This window comes from Amblyraja radiata, chromosome 1, assembly GCF_010909765.2.
Source record: "Amblyraja radiata isolate CabotCenter1 chromosome 1, sAmbRad1.1.pri, whole genome shotgun sequence".
NCBI classification, from domain to species: Eukaryota; Metazoa; Chordata; class Chondrichthyes; order Rajiformes; family Rajidae; genus Amblyraja; species Amblyraja radiata.
The window spans coordinates 119,529,652-119,549,397 of NC_045956.1; the positions used below are offsets into that span (position 1 = coordinate 119,529,652).

At 41.9% G+C, this 19,746-nt stretch overlaps 1 protein-coding gene across 2 annotated transcripts in view; it reads right to left on the reverse strand.

The window, feature by feature from the left end:
• ppwd1 (peptidylprolyl isomerase domain and WD repeat containing 1) overlaps positions 1-18,637 on the reverse strand; it is a 35,684-nt gene extending 17,047 nt beyond the window's left edge. For both annotated transcript variants that reach the window (XM_033029857.1, XM_033029865.1), the window contains exons 1-4: positions 18,478-18,637; positions 9,174-9,276; positions 3,242-3,345; positions 638-758 (exon numbers count right to left, since the gene is read on the reverse strand). In XM_033029857.1, coding sequence (XP_032885748.1) covers positions 638-758; positions 3,242-3,345; positions 9,174-9,276; positions 18,478-18,604 — 455 coding nt within the window. In that variant the 5' untranslated portion in view covers positions 18,605-18,637. The remainder of the gene's footprint in view (positions 1-637; positions 759-3,241; positions 3,346-9,173; positions 9,277-18,477) is intronic.
• Between the last annotated feature and the right edge of the window lie 1,109 nt (positions 18,638-19,746).

Consider the following 19,746-nt stretch of genomic DNA (forward strand, 5'->3'; position numbering starts at 1 on the left):
CGTTGCATGGCAAATTACATTTCACTGCACCTTATGGTGCACGTGAGAAATAAATTTGATCTTTGAAGGCAGTTCTCATGGTTCGTTCGATCGTGTGTCAGACGATGTTGGCTTCTGACGTCGTCCAACATGTTGACAGAATGGTGGCACGACGTGTCACAGAGTGCATCGCGTCGTCGCTTCCAGGGATCGCCACGAGGAGGCTTCTGTCATGATCCCCAGTTCTCATGGTGACAATGCAGAATCAGAGCAGAATCGATGGGCCGAATAGCCTAATTCTGTTCCTTTGTCTTATGGACTTTGCCCGATGGTAATAAGGTATAATGTTTTGAAGTGTTCTCAACCACCCCAATTAATCTCATGAATCAACAGTTAAATTTAATTCCTCTTCTGCAAAGAAAAATGGGTATAACAATTTTTATTCTGTTCCTGACTTTTAAAAAAATTCTATTGTGAAGCACGAACAATGTTGAGCTTATGAAAATCTCAAATTAAAGACTATAAATACAATACTAAACAACGGCAAATACCATTTTCAACAGGAAAATAGAACTCAAGAATTATATAACATTTATGATGCCGAAAGAAACCATTTGGCTCATTCCAGACAAGTGGTCTGTGCTTTTAGTCTCCTTACCCTAATTTCAGCATGTTAATCATATCAAAGTTGACCACATCAAAAATCTTCATTGCTTGATCATCACCAGCAGAACAGAATAGAGCTCCTTCTGAACTGACTCCAACTGATTCAATAACTCCTGCATTTAAAAATAAGATGAAACACAAGCGAGCCTAGATTACCAAATTTCATGTTTGTCATGTGTTTACAACTGATTATTTGATAAAATGTTACATACAGATAAATTAATTGGAAACAGGAGTAGGTCACTTGAGCCCTCGAGTCTGTATTATCATTAAATCAGATCAATGCTGATTCAATTGTAACCTCAAATTCATATACCCACCACCCCCATAACCTTCACCACCTTGTTTGTCTAGAAACTATTTGCCTCTGCCTTTAAAATGCAAAACTCCTGTTTCCAATGTCCAGGAAAAGAGTCCCGAAGACTCGTGGCCTTAATTTAGTTCCGAGATGCAGCATCCAAATAGGACCTTTGGCCTACAGAGTCCACGCTGACCACCGATCACCCGTTCACACTAGTTTAGTTTATTGTCACGTGTACCGAGGTAGAGTGAAAAGTTTTTGTTGCATGCTATCCAGTCAGTGGTAAGACAATACACGATTACAATCGAGCCATTTATAGTGTACTGATACATGATAAGGAAATAACGTTTAGTCCAAGGTAAAGCCAGCAAAGTCCGATCAAGGACAGTCCGAAGGTCACCAATGAGGTAGATAGTATTTAAGGACTGCTCTCTGGTTGTGATAGGATGATTCAGTTGCTGGATAACAGCTGTCCCTAAATCTGGAGGTGGGTGTTTTCACACTTCTATACCTTTTTCCTGATGGGAGAGGGGAGAAGAGGGAATGGCCAGGGTGCGACTCGTCCCTGATTATGCTGCTGCCCTTGCCGAGGCAGCGTGTGGTATAAATGGAGTCAACAGAAGGGAGGCAATTTCATGCGGTCTTGGATGGAGCTTTTCCCAAACCTGATAATAAACTTTCCATGGTCCATCTGTAGAAATTGGTGAGAGGGGACATTGTTGCTCACTCCATATTAACATATCTTTGTAAACTGTTTATATTCTCGCAGCTTGCCTTCCAATTCATTGTGGATCACCCACAAATGTAGCTGCTGTGCATTTCTTGTTTCTACTTAACTCATTAATATATGCATGTAGTTCTGTTATAACACAATAGTTGTGTTCCTAAGAAACCCTGTGTAATGCAAAATTCTGTTATAAAGACAATTGTGTCGATGGGGGAAAAGGGTGTTTTAGACTAGCAATAACAATTATTTTTCCCTGCATGATTTTAAAAAATAACGAACTTTTCAATAGCACAAAGTTTATTTTTGTTATTGGTAAAAGTATTAAAAGCTGTATGCTACATTGTTTAACAGAGTATCATTGAAAGTATCAATATAACCGATCACACGCTCATTTAACCTGTAGTTAAAGTAGCGGCTGTGTTCTTAAGAGACAATGGTGTCTGATCACTAACTTTTAAATTTAAGAAGGAACTGCAGATGCTGGAAAATCCAAGGTAGACAAAAATGCTGGTGAAACTCAGCAGGGTTAGGCAGCATCTATGGAGCGAAGGAAGAAGGGTCTCGACCCGAAAAGTTGCCTGTTTCCTTCGCTCCATAGATGCTGCCTCACCCACTGAGTTTCTCCAGCATTTTTGTCTACTAGTTTTAAGCGATATGGTTCTAAGTAGGTTTTAAGTGCTATGGTTCAATCATTTCAATTATGTCAGCGACCATCTATATTTGTGACATAAAGCTCCCATTAAGTCAAAGGCAATAAATTTACTTTATGGCCAAAGGCATAACATGCATTTTTTATCTCAACATCACGGAAAAAAAGAGCACCGCAAGATCTACTTAAAATATGCACTGCACATTGAAGGGTATCTGAAGCTTAATGGGCCTGTCCTACTTAGGTGACTTTTTAGGCGACTGCAGGAGACTCTGCAGTCGCCAAATGGGCGCGACATGTTCGCGGGTGGTTGCCGGGTAGTCACCTTCATGGTCGTGAGGAATTCCCCTGTTCTGGGAACTAGTCGCGGCCTCATTATGGTCGCCACAAATGTTTCAACGTTGAAATATTAGCGGTGACCAGAATGAAGCCGCCGTGGAGTGTAGCGAGAATTCTCGTGCCGTAGGCGGGTCGCCAAGTCCTAGTGGGTTGCCAGGAGGTCGAAGGTTCTCATAGGTTATAGCCAGTGCTGACCGGTGAATTTCATTGGATCATTGGGAGAAAAAAAAACCCATAAGCACTAGTTTTCAGAACCAAGGATAACTGACCGGTAATGTTAATGTCCGCTGAGTCGCCGTTCCCGTTGCGGGTTTTTCAGGCAACTGCCGCTAACTTGACAGTCGCCTCAAAAATCACCTAAGGCCCATTAGTCGTGACAAAGCTTTCATATTGGGCAGTGCAGTTCTTGCATTGTACCTGCACCTTTACCATAGTGTCCTTTAAGTCTCAGTATCAAAATGACAATCACATGATGTATTTTTCTCTAATCAGTTCTCTATTTGAAGTATTAGAATACGTTTAAACAAATATAATTTTATATTGTGAAGTATACAAAACTTAGAATACCAGAACATTTTACCTAAATTACTGCGAAAATGTTTAACAAACTCTATCCCTTCATCATCCGTCTTCTTCCAGAACTTGATATGACCATCCTGGCTGGCAGTTATGAGGAAATCCGTCCTGCATATTGACAAATAGACCAGTATTAGTCAGCGAGCCTGAACACTGGAGATAAACACAAAAAGCTGGAGTATTTTTCGGAAGAGTCCGAAGAAGGGTCTCGACACGAAATGTCGTCTATTCCGTTTCTCCAGAGATACTGCCTGACCCACTGAGTTAGAAACATAGAAACATAGAAATTAGGTGCAGGAGTAGGCCATTCGGCCCTTCGAGCCTGCACCGCCATTCAATATGATCATGGCTGATCATCCAACTCAGTATCCCGTACCTGCCTTCTCTCCATACCCTCTGATCCCCTTAGCCACAAGGGCCACATCTAACTCCCAATTATACCAGCTTTTTATGTCTATCTTTGGTTTAAACGAGCATCTGCAGTTCCTTCCTACACATGAACACTGGAGAAATTGCTTTATTTGCTCGTAACTTTGTCGGCACCAGAAACATGGTAACTCTTGACTACTGCCTATGTGAGGTCTGCTGTACGATTTTACTGGGTTGTATGCAAAGTAAAGCATTTCATTGTACCTAGGTACATGTGACGATAAAGTATCATTTAACCATTGAATTGAATCATTGAATGTATTGTGGAAGGAGAAAGGTTTCAGCAATTCGATTAAAAGTTGAAAGCAGTAAATTTAACAAATACGGTCTCGTGCTTTTAGTCATAATAACAATTTCAATTGTATCACTGCAACCAAGGCCCCACAGTTTTGTCCAGAGTGAGCATGTCAGTTCAACAACCTTTCATCAACTGCAAGACTCTAATGCCCGTGGTGAGAACATCTGAACTTGAGCAACAAGTTCAAGTTGTGTTCACCCCCTAACTTACCGAGGCCAACAACCAATTATTCTATTTTACTGATGTTAAGGGCTGGGTTATTGTCCTGACATCATGACGCAAGGTTCTCATTCTCTTTCCTGTACTTTGCCTCATCTTTGAGGTAGATCCGGTTAACAACAGGTTAGTATCATCAGCAAACATAAATAAGGAGTTGGTACATGGTCACACGGGTGTATAGAGCCATAGGTGCACAGAGAGTAGAGCAAAGGACTGTGCACACATCTCTAAGCAGCACAGGTGTTGAGGGTAAAGATGAAATAAATGGTATGACCAACTCTGACCACCTGAAGTCAGCCAGCCAAGTTTAGAAGCCAGTTGCAGATGGAGAACCTATGGCCATGATCTAGAAATGCAGGGTTGAGCTTATTTGGAATTATGGTCTTGAAAGCTGAGCTGTAGTCCAGGAATAACATCCGGACATAGGTGTTCTTATTGTCAAGGTGATCCAGGGCTGAATGGAGTGCAAGGGAGATACGTCCTCTGTGGACACATTTCTCCTGCATCTGAAATGCAGGGATTCTGAATTGTCCGGAAGACTGGCACAAATGTGGGCCGTTACTAACCATTTAAAGAACTTAATTATGGCCGATATTAAAGCTACCAGCCAGTAGTCATTGAGAGAGGACACTTTAGGGAAGTCATTGTTTTCAGAGCAGCTTCATTTAAAACATCACCACTCAAGGTTTCAAGGTCAGTTTATTGTCACATGTACCCATTAATTAGCAGTGAAATTTGGCATCATCCTTTTGTGAATTTGCGGCTGAGATTACGCTCCACAAAGTTTAAGAATGGCAGAGGGAATACCATCTACTGCCATGGCCTTGTTGTTTTTCATTTAGCAGTGGTGAGGCCGTTCTCCTTACTTTGCTGTGAAGTCATGGACACTCACATCAAGGACAAAGTCATGGCTCAGGAGTGCTCCATAAATAGGCGTTGGTGCCTATCTGGCCTCTGATCTCCATATAGTATTTAGGCCACAGGTGATCTTATAACCATATAACCATATAACAATTACAGCACGGAAACAGGCCAACTCGGCCCTTCTAGTCCGTGCCGAGTTGCCCCTAGTCCCATCTACCTGCACTCAGACCATAACCCTCCATTCCTTTCCCGTCCATATACCTATCCAATATATTTTTAAATGATAAAATCGAACCTGCCTCCACCACTTCCACTGGAAGCTCATTCCACACAGCTACCACTCTCTGAGTAAAGAAGTTCCCCTTCATGTTACCCCTAAACTTCTGTCCCTTAATTCTCAGGTCATGTCCTCTTGTTTGAATCTTCCCTACTCTCAATGGGAAAAGCTTATCCACGTAAACTCTGCCTATCCCTCTCATCATTTTAAAGACCTCTATCAAGTCCCCCCTTAACCTTCTGCGCTCCAAAGAATAAAGCCGTAACTTGTTCAACCTTTCTCTGTAACTTAGTTGCTGAAACCCGGTCAACATTCTAGTAAATCTCCTCTGTACGCTCTCTATTTTGTTGACATCCTTCCTATAATTAGGCAACCAAAATTGTACACCATACTCCAGAATTGGCCTCACCAATGCCTTGTACAATTTTAACATTACATCCCAACTTCTATACTCAATGCTCTGATTTATAAAGGCCAGCACACCAAAAGCTTTCTTTACCACCCTATCTACATGAGATTCCACCTTCAGGGAACTGTGCAGTTATTCCTAGATCCCTCTGTTCAACTGCATTCCTCAACTCACTACCATTTACCATGTACGTCCTATTTTGATTTGTCCTGCCAAGATGTAGCACCTCACACTTATCAGCATTAAACTCCATCTGCCATCTTTCAGCCAACTCTTCCAAATGGCCTAAATCTCTCTGTAGACTTTGAAAATCGACTTCATTATCCACAACACCACCTATCTTAGTACTGTCTGCATACTTTCTAATCCAATTTACCATCATCCAGATGTACATGACAAACAACAGTGGACCCAACACAGATCCCTGTGGCACCCCCCTAGTCACCGCCCTCCAATCTGACAAACAGCCATCCACCATTACTCTCTGGCATCTCCCATTCAGCCACTGTTGAATCCATCTTGCTACTCCACCATTAATACCCAACAATTGAACCTTCTTAACCAACCTTCCATGAGGAACCTTGTCAAAGGCCTTACTGAAGTCCATATAGATAACATCCACTGCTTTACCCTCATCAATTTCCCGAGTAACCTCTTCAAAAAATTCAAGACGATTAGTCAAACATGACCTTCCAGGCACAAATTCATGTTGACTGTTCCTAATCAGACCCTGTTTATCCAGATGCTTATATATATTATCTCTAATTATCCTTTCTATTAATTTGCCCACCACTGATATCAAACTAACAGGTCTATAATTGCTATGTTTACTCTTAGAACCTTTTTTAAACAATGGAACAACATGCGCAGTACGCCAATCCTCCGGCACTATTCCCGTTCCTAATGACAATTGAAATATTTCTGTCGTAGCCCCTGCTATTTCTACACTAACTTCCCTCAATGTCCTAGGGAATATCCTGTCAGGACCTGGAGACTTATCCATTTTTATATTTTTCCAAAAGTGTCAGTACTTCCTCTTTTTTGAATCTCATAGTTTCCATAGCTACTCTACTTGTTTCCCTTACCTCACATAATTCAATATCCTTCTCCTTGGTGAATACCGAAGAAATTGTTCAATATCTCCCCCATCTCTTTTGGCTCTGCAGATAGCTGTCCACTCTGACTCTCTAATGGACCAATTTTATCCCTCGTTATCCATTTGCTATTAATATAGCTGTAGAAACCCTTTGGATTTACTTTCACCTTACTTGCCAAAGCAACCTCATATCTTCTTTTAGCTTTTCTAATTTCTTTCTTAAGATTCGTTTTATATTCTTTATACTCCTCAAGCATCTCATTTACTCCATGCTGCCTATAATTATTGTAGATCTCTCTCTTTTTCCGAACCAAGTGGCCAATTTCCCTAGAAAACCATGGCTCTTTCCAATTTTTACTATTTCCTTTCAACCGAACAGGGACATAAAGATTCTGTGCTCTTAAAATGTCATCTTTAAATGTCCTCCATTTCTCCTCCACATCCTTCCCATCAATCAAAATGTCCCAATTCACTCCTTTTAAATCCTTTCGCATCTACTCAAAGTTAGCCTTTCTCCAATCAAAAATCTCAACCCTAGGTCCAGTTCTGACCCTCTCCATAATTATAATGAAACTAATGGTATTGTGATCACTGGACACAAAGTGTTCCCCAACACATACCTCCGCCACCTGACCTGTCTCATTTCCTAACAGGAGGTCCAGCACTGCACCTTCTCTAGTAGGCACCTCTATGTATTGCTGCAAAAAACTATCCTGCACACATTTTACAAACTCCAAACCATCCAGCCCATTTACAGAATGTGTTTCCCAGTCTATGTGTGGAAATCTCCCACAATCACTACCTTGTGCTTACTACTAATATCTGCGATCTCCTTACATATTTGCTCTTCCAATTCTCGTTCCCCATTTGGCGGTCTATAATACACCCCTATAAGTGTTGCTACACCTTTCCCATTTCTCAGTTCCACCCAAATAGCCTCCCTAGACGAGCCCTCTAATCTATCCTGCCAAAGCACTGCTGTAATATCTTCCCTGACAAGCAATGCAACACCTCCACCTCTTGCCCCTCCAATTCTATCACACCTGAAGCAACGAAATCCTGGAATATTTAGTTTCCAAACACAGCCCTCCTGCAACCATGTTTCACTGATTGCCACAACATCATACTTCCAGGTGTCAATCCACGCTCTAAGCTCATCCACCTTTCTTACAATGCTCCTAACATTAAAATATACACATTTAAGAAACCCACCCCCTCGTATTCTCTTATTATCTTTTTCTTCTTTCATCTTGATGGAGCTGAAGAATCAATGCATGCCTGTTATCAGCGAATTGCTCGAACTCTTGCACTCTCTCTTCCACTGATCCTTTTGTTTACATTGTGGGTTTGCTGAGGTTGAGGTGTGATGGAATTTTCCAGCCAAGAACACTACATTTGCAATGAATCAGCTTCTGCTGTTTCTTAGTACAGAAAGCAGAGTACAAGGAAAGACAGCAAAAGTTATAGAGGACTCGAGTCTAGAAGACGGTCCAAAAAGGAAAAGTCAAAGAAGATGTATATAGAAAATAGGTGCAGGAGAGGCCATTCAGCCCTTTGAGCCAGCACCACTAGAAATATGATTTCAAAAGAGACAGCAGGAGAATGTGCTGTACATACTGCGAGTTCTGGTGGTTGGAAGTCATCAGGTTGTTTTGGGATCAGCAAATGGTGAGAACAAAGTGGATTAAACAGTTGTCAGTTCAATAGTCATGAGTTATAGCATGGGTGATACAGACTTCTCTGCAATCACTCACATGGACATTGGCAAAATACAACTGGATGTGCCTGGATTGAAGGCTGTAACATCTTTTCTCTCTCACAAAACGTGTTGGTTACGACAAGATTGTGCACCCATGTATCTGTGCGTCGGAACTACTCAAGTTAGTCAAGTCAAGTTTATTCGTCACATACACATATGAGATGTGCAGTGAAATGAAAAAGCATTCTTCAATATTCTTCAGTTAGCATTCCTCAGTCCCACCTTGCCAATCACAATTCAACATGGACTATAGTCTTTGCTTTGAAACATCCAGAAACATTAATTTGTCTTGCTGTTTGGCAAGACATTGTTGACCAAAGGGCCTGTTCTTGTGCTATACTGTTTTATGTTCTATACAAACCCATTTCTCAGTATAATCTATCTTTCTAAGATACAGCATTCAATTCTCATCCAAATACAAATATCAACACTAGCCACAGAATATTTGTAGATCGAACAAAATATCAAAATGCATACAATTCCATAGCAAGAAATGTTGTATAACATTGTACATCAAATCATTTCAACCTTGCATAGATATCAGTTTTAATTTTCTATTTGAAATAAAATAAAAGCAGTACTTACCGGGTGCACACTATATGCGTTATAACATCTCTGTGCATATAGCTACGTTCATACATTAAAGCACTTGGTATGTTTTCCAGGTACACATGCTCAAAATCAAGAACTGGGAAGAAAAAAACATAGGGTATGCATTTTTATCCTTAACATGTATAAATTAATCAATCATTACAAATATTATCAAAATGACTATATTTATATGGGGGTGTAGGTGGAGAAGAGATTCAATCCCATGGATATCTTAATTTGTGTCTCAATCACTCTATGTCTCAGACAGAAGGTGTTGCAATTTGATCACATAGAAACTAAATATTTTTAAACATTTTGTAACAGTTGAACCAAGAAAGACACACTCGGATATGCGTATGCCAATATTTGGCAAACTGGAGGTACAATACACTACCTATGAAATTAAATTGTTTATGGATGGGTTGAAGACTGAAATTCCAAGGGAATAAAATCAGTTATATTAAAATTGATCGATCTGAATGTCACCTATTCACATGCTCCAGGGATGCCGCCTGACCCACTGAGTTACTCCAATGCCTTGCATCTTTTTTTTGTAAACCAGCACCTGTAGTTCCTTGTTTCTACATTGGTGGATCCTTATTAGGACTCATGTTAATGCACTTTTCTATTTACTTTAGAGACACGGTGCGGAAACAGGCCCCTTAGCCCACCTAGTCGGCGCCAACCAGCGATCACCCCATACAATAACCACTGTACACACTCACAATCTTTTACTGAAGCTGTACGTCTTTGGAGTGTGGGAGGAAACCGAAGCACCCAGGCAAAACCCACACGGTCATAGATAGAACATACAAACTCCGTACAGATAGCACCCGTACTTAGAATCAAACCCGGGTCTCTGGCACTATAAGGCAGCAACTCTACTGCTGCACCACCATGCCACCCTCTTTCCCTTTGATAATGTCTTTAGGTATTTTTAGCATAACCAAAATGTTAAAATCCTGTTGTCTGGCTGTTATCGCTTCGATCAAGTGCTACTCCAAAGAGATTTGTTTAACAAAGAACTGCAGATGCTGGAAAAATTAAGGGTAGACAAAAATGCTGGAGAAACTCAGCGGGTGAGGCAGCATCTATGGAGCAAAGGAATAGGTGATGTTTCGGGTCGAGACCCTGCTTCCTTCGCTCCACACCTCACCTGCTGAGTTTCTCCAGCATTTTTGTCTACCTCCAAAGAGATCTGCTCATTATGCTTTAATACAAGCTCTTTTGTCTTAACTTTAATCATCCAAACATTACATGAGCTACTTCTCATCCCTCTATTTGCATTAAATCTCCACTTGTTTCCCCTCATATTTAACCAACAAATTTACATTGGCCACCTTTCTGAATCATTTCTTGCAAAAGTTCATGCAAAACTCAAATGAGTTGAAGCCAGCAGAGATCATCTACAAGAATAATGAATAGCAGTGCAGGCTTGAGGGGCGTAGTGGCCTGTTCCCATTTTCTTATGTTCAGCATAAATGGCAGCAGGACATACTTCTCCTCACACTACATACTCACCAGCCTTTCCAGGCACCAGTCTGAAGTTCCTACAATAGCCTCATCAGTCATTTCTAACCCACAAAACCACAGTGAATGCAAAACATCCTCGATTCTGCAATAGGGTATAAAGCACCCACACTAATTGTCCCAACCTAAAGGGGCTGTCCCACTGCGGCGACCTAATCCGCGAGGTAATTTTCAACATGCTGAAAAGATTTCCGTGACCTAGCTGAGGCCGCGAGTATTCAGGAACTTCCCTCGAGCATGAAGGAGAGTTCCAGTGACCTCATAAGACCTCCTAGGACCACGAGTCGACCATGCTGCGAGTTTGAGTCGAGGGCAAACTCTGGCGCCGAGCGAGGGAGTGGGTGGAGGAGCGGCGGTACCCACGCAACTCGCAGGCCGGAGCAGAATATTCCCTGCTGTTACAAAATGACAGGCGAGAGTGGGTCTAGTGGTATGGAGGCCAGTAGAGGAGAGGATAATGAAGGAAATGTTGAGAAGGAGTGGGAAACCGTGGGAACACGGGGTAGCCCCAGGAAGAGCAGCCGTAAAAGAAGGAAAAGCAATATTGGTGGATCGGAGAGTGAAGACAAGGAACCAGAAAAGGAACCAGAAAAGGAAATTTCGTTAAATGTAGCAATGTTACAAAATTTTGAGATTTTAAAAATCAAGTCTGTAATTTATCCCATCAGATAAAGCATAAAAATAAGTTTAATTTGACACCTAATTCACTTTCATATCTCAAGTATTTAAAAAGTTATGGCCATTTTCATACTGGGAAATGAGCATCTTGTTCCCTATTGATTTTCTATGGACATAACAAAAAAGCTGTGATCGTGAACAGTCAAAAGCCCATAACTTTCTTAAAAATTAAGAGAACTGAATGAAATTTTCAGTTATCATAGATTGAAGCATTCTGAAACAAATATAAAATAATCTTACTTGGATGACCTGAAATTAAAGCATATAATTAGTTAGTTACCTAATTGTAGCTAATTTCAGACTTCAATTACTAGATCTAAACATCTATCCATTTCTTAATAAATGATTAACATTTTTAAATAGCCTAAATGTCCAAATAATATTCACAAATAATTCACAATAAAACATGATTTTTAAATCTCATTTACATTAATTTATAGGCCAAATGGAAGGAATTTAGTGTTTAATTGCTGTAAATAAATGCCCATTTAAATCAGCTTTCCAGTGGGTCCCTGTGGAACGCGCTGGTTTAGAACGTTCACATTGCGGTAGATTTGTGCCCCAAATGCCGAGAAAAATACTGCGCGATATAATGGGCCCAAATTGAGCTACTCGCAATATTAAACTTTGTATAAAGGGATCTTTAGAAGCCCTGTTTAATGTAAAAATATACAACCTAACTTCTGCTATTTGCTTTATGAGGCCCTGCGGTTGCTGGCGGTCGCGGGTTTAGAGATTGATTTTTAAACTACTATAACTATTATTCAAGGCCTTTAAACCTAATAATAGCTTTTGCGACGGGGTCTTCCAGCGATTTTTCGTTAATAATTAACTAGGCTGAACATTTTCGATTGGAACAGCTTAGAGAAAATCGCGTTTTAAACCCGCCCCCTCTAAACGGCGCCAAAATCGCGCACACCCTCAGCAGCAGATCTTCAACGACGCTTCAGGTAGGCTTTGCAACATACCTATTAAATGTAGTGGTGAGGTTTGAAGGAGAAGGAGGAGTAAAGAAGATAGAGCCAATGAAGCTGACAAAAATAATCAGAGCCCAGGTTGGGGAAGTAAAGTATGCAAGAGTGCTGGAAGATGGAAACATGCTAATAGGGTGCAACAGTGAGGCTCAAGTTGAAAAGGCAATGAAAATGAACAAGATTGCCAAAATCAAAATAATCAAAGTAGTGAGAGTGGGAGAACGGAGGAGGGCAGGGTGTAAAGGGGTTATCTATGGAATCCCTCTCAAAGTCAATATGAGTGAACTGGTTCAGGAACTCAGAAAGAGATGTGAATTAATTATGAATGCCAAAAGAATGACCATGGGAGCAAAGAAAGAGGAAACTGAGTCAGTCCTGCTTGAATTCAAGACAGAATCCCTTCCAAAAGTGGTCCATTTTGGATTCATGCGCTATAGTGTAAGAGAGTACATACCCAAACCAATGAGGTGCTTCAAATATCAGAAATTTGGGCATATAGCTAAAATGTGCAAGGGGGCGAGGAAATGCGCAAGGTGTAGTGGGGACCATGAATATGGTCAGTGTGGAGAGGGGGTCAAACCAAAGTGCTGTAGTTGTGGAGGAGAGCATAGTGTGGCTTACTGGGGCTGTGAGGTGATGAAACGTGAAGCTGAAGTACAAAACATAAGAGTGAAGGAAAAGGTCTCCTATGCAGAGGCAGCAAAAAGGGCTGACCCTACAAAACAGATGAATGAAAGAAGGATCAGGAGGGAGCAAGATATGGGCATAATGGAAACAATAAAAGAAAAAGAAAAGAGTGTATGGAAAGAAAAGAAAAACCTGGTTATATTTATAGCAGGAGTAATAAATGCGACAGCAGAAGTAAAATCCAAAACAGAAAGGATCCAAATCATTGTAACGGCTGCAGTCCACCACTTGGGCATGGCAGGATTGAAGTGGGAGGAAATACATGATGGTCTCAGTATCCAGGCGAGCCAAGAGTCAACATGTGTGGGTTAATAATATTAATGTTAATCCTACAATGGAATGCAAGACGCTTGTTAGCCAATGGGCAAGACTTTAAGCAATTCATAGACAGTAGGAAGGAAAAACCAGGTGTCGTATGTATCCAGGAAACATGGTTGAAACCAAGTTTAGATTTTGTTCTATATGATTATGTTGCAGTGAGATGTGATAGGGGAAATGGGGGAGGAGGGGGTTGTGCCACTTTCATTAAAAAAAGGAATACCATACAAGGTATTAGGAATTGGGCAGGAACAGGAATATGTGGTAATAGAAGTGTGGTCTGAGAGGAGGAAAATAGTGGTAATAAATTACTATAATCCATGTAAGCGATTAGAGGTCAATAAGTTACAGGAAGTAGAAGGCCAGAGCAAATCTAATGTTATTTGGTGTGGGGTTAACGTACATAATACATTATGGGGCAGTGGAAAGTCAGATAATAATGGACAGGTAATTGAGGAATTATTAAATGATGGTAATCTAGTATGTCTAAATGATGGAAAGAAGACCAGGGTAGATGTTAGGACAGGGAAGGAGTCTGTGTTGGACCTTACACTTGTTTCTAATAGGATTGCTGCTAAATGTAACTGGGAAGTATATGAAAAGGGTACCATAGGAAGTGATCATCATCCTGTGTTATGCAAAATAAATATTACTTTAACTATGAGTAAAGAAAACAGAAGTGGACGATGGGTGTTTGGAAAGGCTAATTGGGAGAAATTTAAGGAGGAAAGTGATAGATATGTAAAACCGATACAAGAAGAGACAGATATAGAAAACTTTGAGAATAAATTGTCAGAAGGTATCAAAAGAGCAGCATTAGTTTCCATACCTAAAAGTAAAGGAAGATCAAAAAGGAAAGCTGTGCCATGGTGGGACAATAAATGTAAAGAGGCGGTGGTGAATAGAAACAGAGCATTCAGATTATTAAAAAGAACTCATAACTACCAACACATGATTAATTACAAACAGGCTCAGGCAATTGTAAGGAGGACTATAAGACAAACAAAAAGAGCATATTGGAGGAAGTATTGTGATTCAATTGGAAACACAACACAGGTAGGGGAGAGTGTTCAAAAGGGAACTGCAGATGCTGGAATATCGAAGGTACACAAAATTGCTGGGGAAACTCAGCGGGTGCAGCAGCATCTATGGAGCGAAGGAAATAGGCGACGTTTCGGGCCGAAACCCTTCTTCAGACTGATGGGGGGTGGGGAAAGAAAGAAGGACAAAGGGAGGAGGAGGAGGAGCCCGAGGGCGGGCGGATGGGAGGGTGGGAGGAGACAGCTAGAGGGTGAAGGAAGGGGAGGAGACAGCACGGGCTAGCCAAATTGGGAGAATTCAATGTTGATGCCATAAGGTTGGGCGACCGTTTCGCCGAACACCTCCGCTCAGTCCGCAATAACCTACCTGACCTCCCGGTGGCTCAGCACTTCAACTCCCCCTCCCATTCCCAATCCGACCTCTCTATCCTGGGTCTCCTCCATTGCCAGAGTGAGCAACAGCGGAAATTGGAGGAACAGCACCTCATATTCCGTCTGGGGTCCTTGCGACCTTATGGCATCAACATTGAATTCTCCCAATTTGGCTAGCCCGTGCTGTCTCCTCCCCTTCCTTCACCCTCTAGCTGTCTCCTCCCACCCTCCCATCCGCCCGCCCTCGGGCTCCTCCTCCTCCTCCCTTTGTCCTTCTTTCTTTCCCCACCCCCCATCAGTCTGAAGAAGGGTTTCGGCCCGAAACGTCGCCTATTTCCTTCGCTCCATAGATGCTGCTGCACCCGCTGAGTTTCCCCAGCAATTTTGTGTACCACAGGTAGGGGAGATATGGGGGATGATTAAAAAAATGGAAGGTGATAAAAGGGAGTGGAGTTATCCTATCTTAACAAATGGAGATCAAACTGTAGTCTCAAATAAAGACAAAGCAGAACTAATGGTTAAAACTTTTAGTATGGTTAACAGCTCCCGCAACTTATCAGATGAAGGAAGAAGCGGTAGGGAAAGAACAAGAGAGGAAAATGTTGAGGCCTTACAAAGGAAAGGTATCACAGAGGATAAGTACAATATTCCATTTAATTTGGGGGAGCTAAAGAGAGCTCTGGCCAAGTGTAAGAACTCAGCCCCAGGGAAGGATGATATTTGTTACATAATGATAAAGCATCTAAGTGAGGAGGGACTCCAAAAGATACTTGCACTATATAACAAGGTGTGGGAAGAAGGGCGAATACCGGAGAGGTGGAAGGAAGCAATCATTGTGCCTATTTGGAAACCAGGGAAAGATGCAAGTAATCCAGTAAATTATAGACCTATAGCTTTAACAGCACACATGTGTAAACTGATGGAAAGAATGGTAAATGAAAGATCAAGGCATCTAATGGAAGAAAACGGTATAGTGGCTAATTATCAGAGTGGCTTTAGAAAAGGGAGAGGTACTAATGATCCAGTTCTGTGCTTGGAAGATGATATAAGGAAAGCACAAGTTAAAAAAGAATCTGTAGTTACCGTATTTTTTGATGTAGAGAAGGCTTATGATATGTTGTGGAGAGAAGGTCTTCTAATAAAGCTGCATTTAATGGGAGTAGGAGGAAATATTTTTAACTGGATAATGGATTTTCTTAATGGTAGAAGTATCCAAGTTAAAATAGGGTTAGACATCTCTAGTAAATGTGTAGTCAAGAATGGAACTCCCCAGGGAAGTGCGATAAGCCCGATCCTATTCTCAATCATGATCAATGATATATTTGCAAACATTCAACCAGAGACGGGGCGATCGCTCTTTGCAGATGATGGCAGCCTATAGAGAATGGGGAAGAATATAGATTTTATCGTGGAAAAAATGCAGCAAGGGATAGCCCAGGTGGAAGAGTGGGGAGTGAAATGGGGTTTTAAATTCTCTATAGAGAAGACAAAGACAATGGTTTTCACAAGGAAGAAAATTAAAGAGGATGTCCAGTTAAAACTATACGGCAACAATTTGGAAAGAGTAAAAGATTTCCGTTTCCTGGGAGTCCATTTTGACTCCAGATTAACATGGAGGGTCCACATTACAAAAATGATTGGAAAATCAAAAAAGCCATCAATGTAATGAGATGCTTAGCAGGTTTAGAGTGGGGAGCAGATATATTATCTCTTAAACATATCTATGTATCACTGATCAGATCCAGACTAGAGTATGGCAGTATAGCTTATGGATCAGCATCTAAGTCAGTGTTGTCCGAGTTGGACAAAGTTGGACAAGCTCTAAGAATCTGTATAGGAGGTGTGCGGACGTCACCTGTATGTGCACTACAGGTGGAAACTGGGGAGATGCCGTTGAGACTGCGCCGCAGACAACTAATGGCTAATTACTGGCTAAGCCTTAAGGGTCATGGAGAGAACCACCCAACAAAACAGGTAGTACAGGAGTGCTGGGAGAGAGGGGTGGCTCAGTCTGGAAGCTTCGGCTGGGTTGGAGGAGGTGTGGCAAGGGACATGGAAGTAGAGGACAAAGAGTTCTGCTCTGCAGTATTGTGGCCATCTGTTCCAATATGGTTACTAAACATCCCAAAAGTTGATCTGGAGATATGGGAGGCAAAAAGGAGGGAAAAAAATTCAGACCTAAAAACAGAATACCATAACCATATATATAATAGATACAGGGAACACCTCTTAATTTTCACAGATGGATCAAAGGACCCAGTAGCTGAAACAACAGGGGCAGCTGTGATAGTGCAAGGGATGAATGTTGAGATTTGCAAAAGAACAAATAACTATTTGGCAGTATATACAGTGGAACTGTACGCTATTTTGATGGCAGTTCGGTGGATAGAACAGGTGCAACCATGCAAAGTATTAATATGTAGCGACTCATTGTCTGCAATCCAGAGTATTGGGTCTGGTGCATCCCATAGGCGGCCTGACCTAGTGTATGAAATTCTACTACTATTAAGCCAAGTAACAAGGAAGGGCAGTGACGTGACTTTGTTGTGGGTCCCAGCACACATTGGTGTGCTAGGAAATGAAAAAGTGGATAAATTAGCAAAAGAGGCCGTTAAAAAAGAGAACATAGAGGTAAACCTACAATTATCCAAATCTGAAGGAAGACACATTGTGTGGAAGAAAATAAATCAGGAATGGCAACAATACTGGGAACAGGAGACAAAGGGGAGATACCTCTATTCGCTATAAAACAGAGTGGGCATTACAGCAAGAAGAGGGGGGAACAGGAGAGAACAGGTAGTATTAGCAAGATTGAGGATAGGACACACTCACCTGAACAGCACATTAAAAATGTTGGGAAAACACCCTACTGGGATGTGTGAGGAATGCCATCAGCCGGAAACAGTTCAGCATGCTCTAGTTGCATGTAGAAGATATGAAACAGAAAGAAGAGTTTTGATCAGTGAAATTAAGAAAATTGGAATGACAGATATATCAGAAAAGAACATTCTAGAGTATGGAGGGGAAGGAAAAGGAGTAAAGGTGTGGTTTAAGTTCTTGAGGGCCTCTGGCCTTATAAAAAGGATATAATGTAAAGACATGAGGACTGTGGAGTGAAGCCAGAAGGTGGCAGCAATGCAACATTGTGGATGCCGGCTGCCATAAAACTCCAAAGAAGAAGAAGAAGAAGCAGGCAAACTCTTCTAAACTCGCAGATTTGGTCCCCGCAGTGGGACAACCCCTTTAATGTCATCAGTCCATCTCCCTACACAGATGCTACCTGACGAGTTCCTCGCAACAGGTTGTTTTGGCCAAGATTCCAGCATCTGCAGACTCTATATCTCCAAGTACCCTTACGTTCTTTACTCTCATCCACTGTTAAACGTAGTGAACGGATCCTACCTCGGTAATAAACAACGAGATCCCACAACAGCCCCACTCCCAGCCCTGCACCGAAGCCACAGCTGGGTGCAAAAGACCCACGGAGGCGGTGAAATGAACAGTTGACTAATCCCACCGAGTCCCCTTAAACAAAATCGATCCTCAGCTATCATAAATAAAACAGACGATCGTTTATCACAAATGTTTTTCGAAGCTGCAGGCATTTCCTGTCCTCACATTTCCACACAGTCGTAGGGAAACGCTTCGACAGAAGGCGGATCGTGCAGAAGTCCAGACCGCCGCAGACCTGCTCATTACCTTTCCTTTTCTTTACATGAAGGGCCTGGGAGGGGAGAGGACCCACCCATTCCTCGTCCGCCGACTCAGATCCGCTCTCCTCCGGGGACGAGCCCCGCTTCTTCTTCTTCTTCGTGGGCGCCGCCATGTTGAAGTGACGCTATCACCCCTGACCCTGCGCATGCGCGACACGGTCGGAATGGACGTGGGCGTCACAGAGCGCGACGCTGGGGCGTGGGTCACGTGATCGCGTGGTGACGTGGTGCGGTGGCCAACGGCAACTTGACGAGCCGTGGACGCGGGTTCGATCCTGACCTCGGGTCACGGCCACGTGGGCATCTGAGATACTCTTGCTACATGTTGCTACATACTCTTGCTACATGTTGGAAGATGAGTTAGGAATTGTAAACTAAGCAGCATAGGTGTAGGGAGGTGGCCAGATGACTGAAGAAGGGTTTCGGCCCGAAACGTCGCCTATTTCCTTCGCTCCATAGATGCTGCTGCACCCGCTGAGTTTCCCCAGCAATTTTGTGTGACTTCTTCAGACTGATTAGTTGAAGAATTCAGGGAAGGGGACAATGATTGAACATTATTATCATTAAAATCATTAGTTATCTTTAAAAGAAGTGGTATTAGATGTCTTGGCGGGCTTAAAGGTAGATAAATGCTAGGCTTTATCTCGGTCTGATGTGGGAGACAATAATAATCAACCATACTCCTCCATGTGAGGCTAAAACAGAAAATACTGCAGGTCAGGCAGCATCAGTCTGAAGAAATGTAATGTGTAGGAAGGAACTACAGATGCTAGTTTACATCGAAGATAGACACAAAATGCTGGAGTAACTCGGTGGGACGGGCAGCATTTCTGGAGAGAAGCAATGGGAGATGTAGGCCTTTGACAAGATTTAATGTGGTTCAAAGGGTTAGCCCACTGGATTCAGAACAAATTGGACCCAAAATTGATTTGGTGATGATTGATGATTTTGTATTGTGATTGGAAGCCTGTGACCAATGGTGTGCCACATGATCAGTGTTACTGCCCTTGCTATTTACTTTATACATTAATGACTTAGAATAGATTGTAGTAAATTAGATTAATACATTTCCCAGATAACATATAAATTGACGATGTTTTTGAGTTTGATAATGATAGTCAATGGGCAGAGCAAAGGCTGATGGAACTCCATCGTGATGCACTTTGAGAGAACATTGAGCGTGAGACTCACGCATTTGGCCAAATACTCACCCTCTCACGCTGATCACAAATTCTCACGCTCTGTCGTGAGAAAT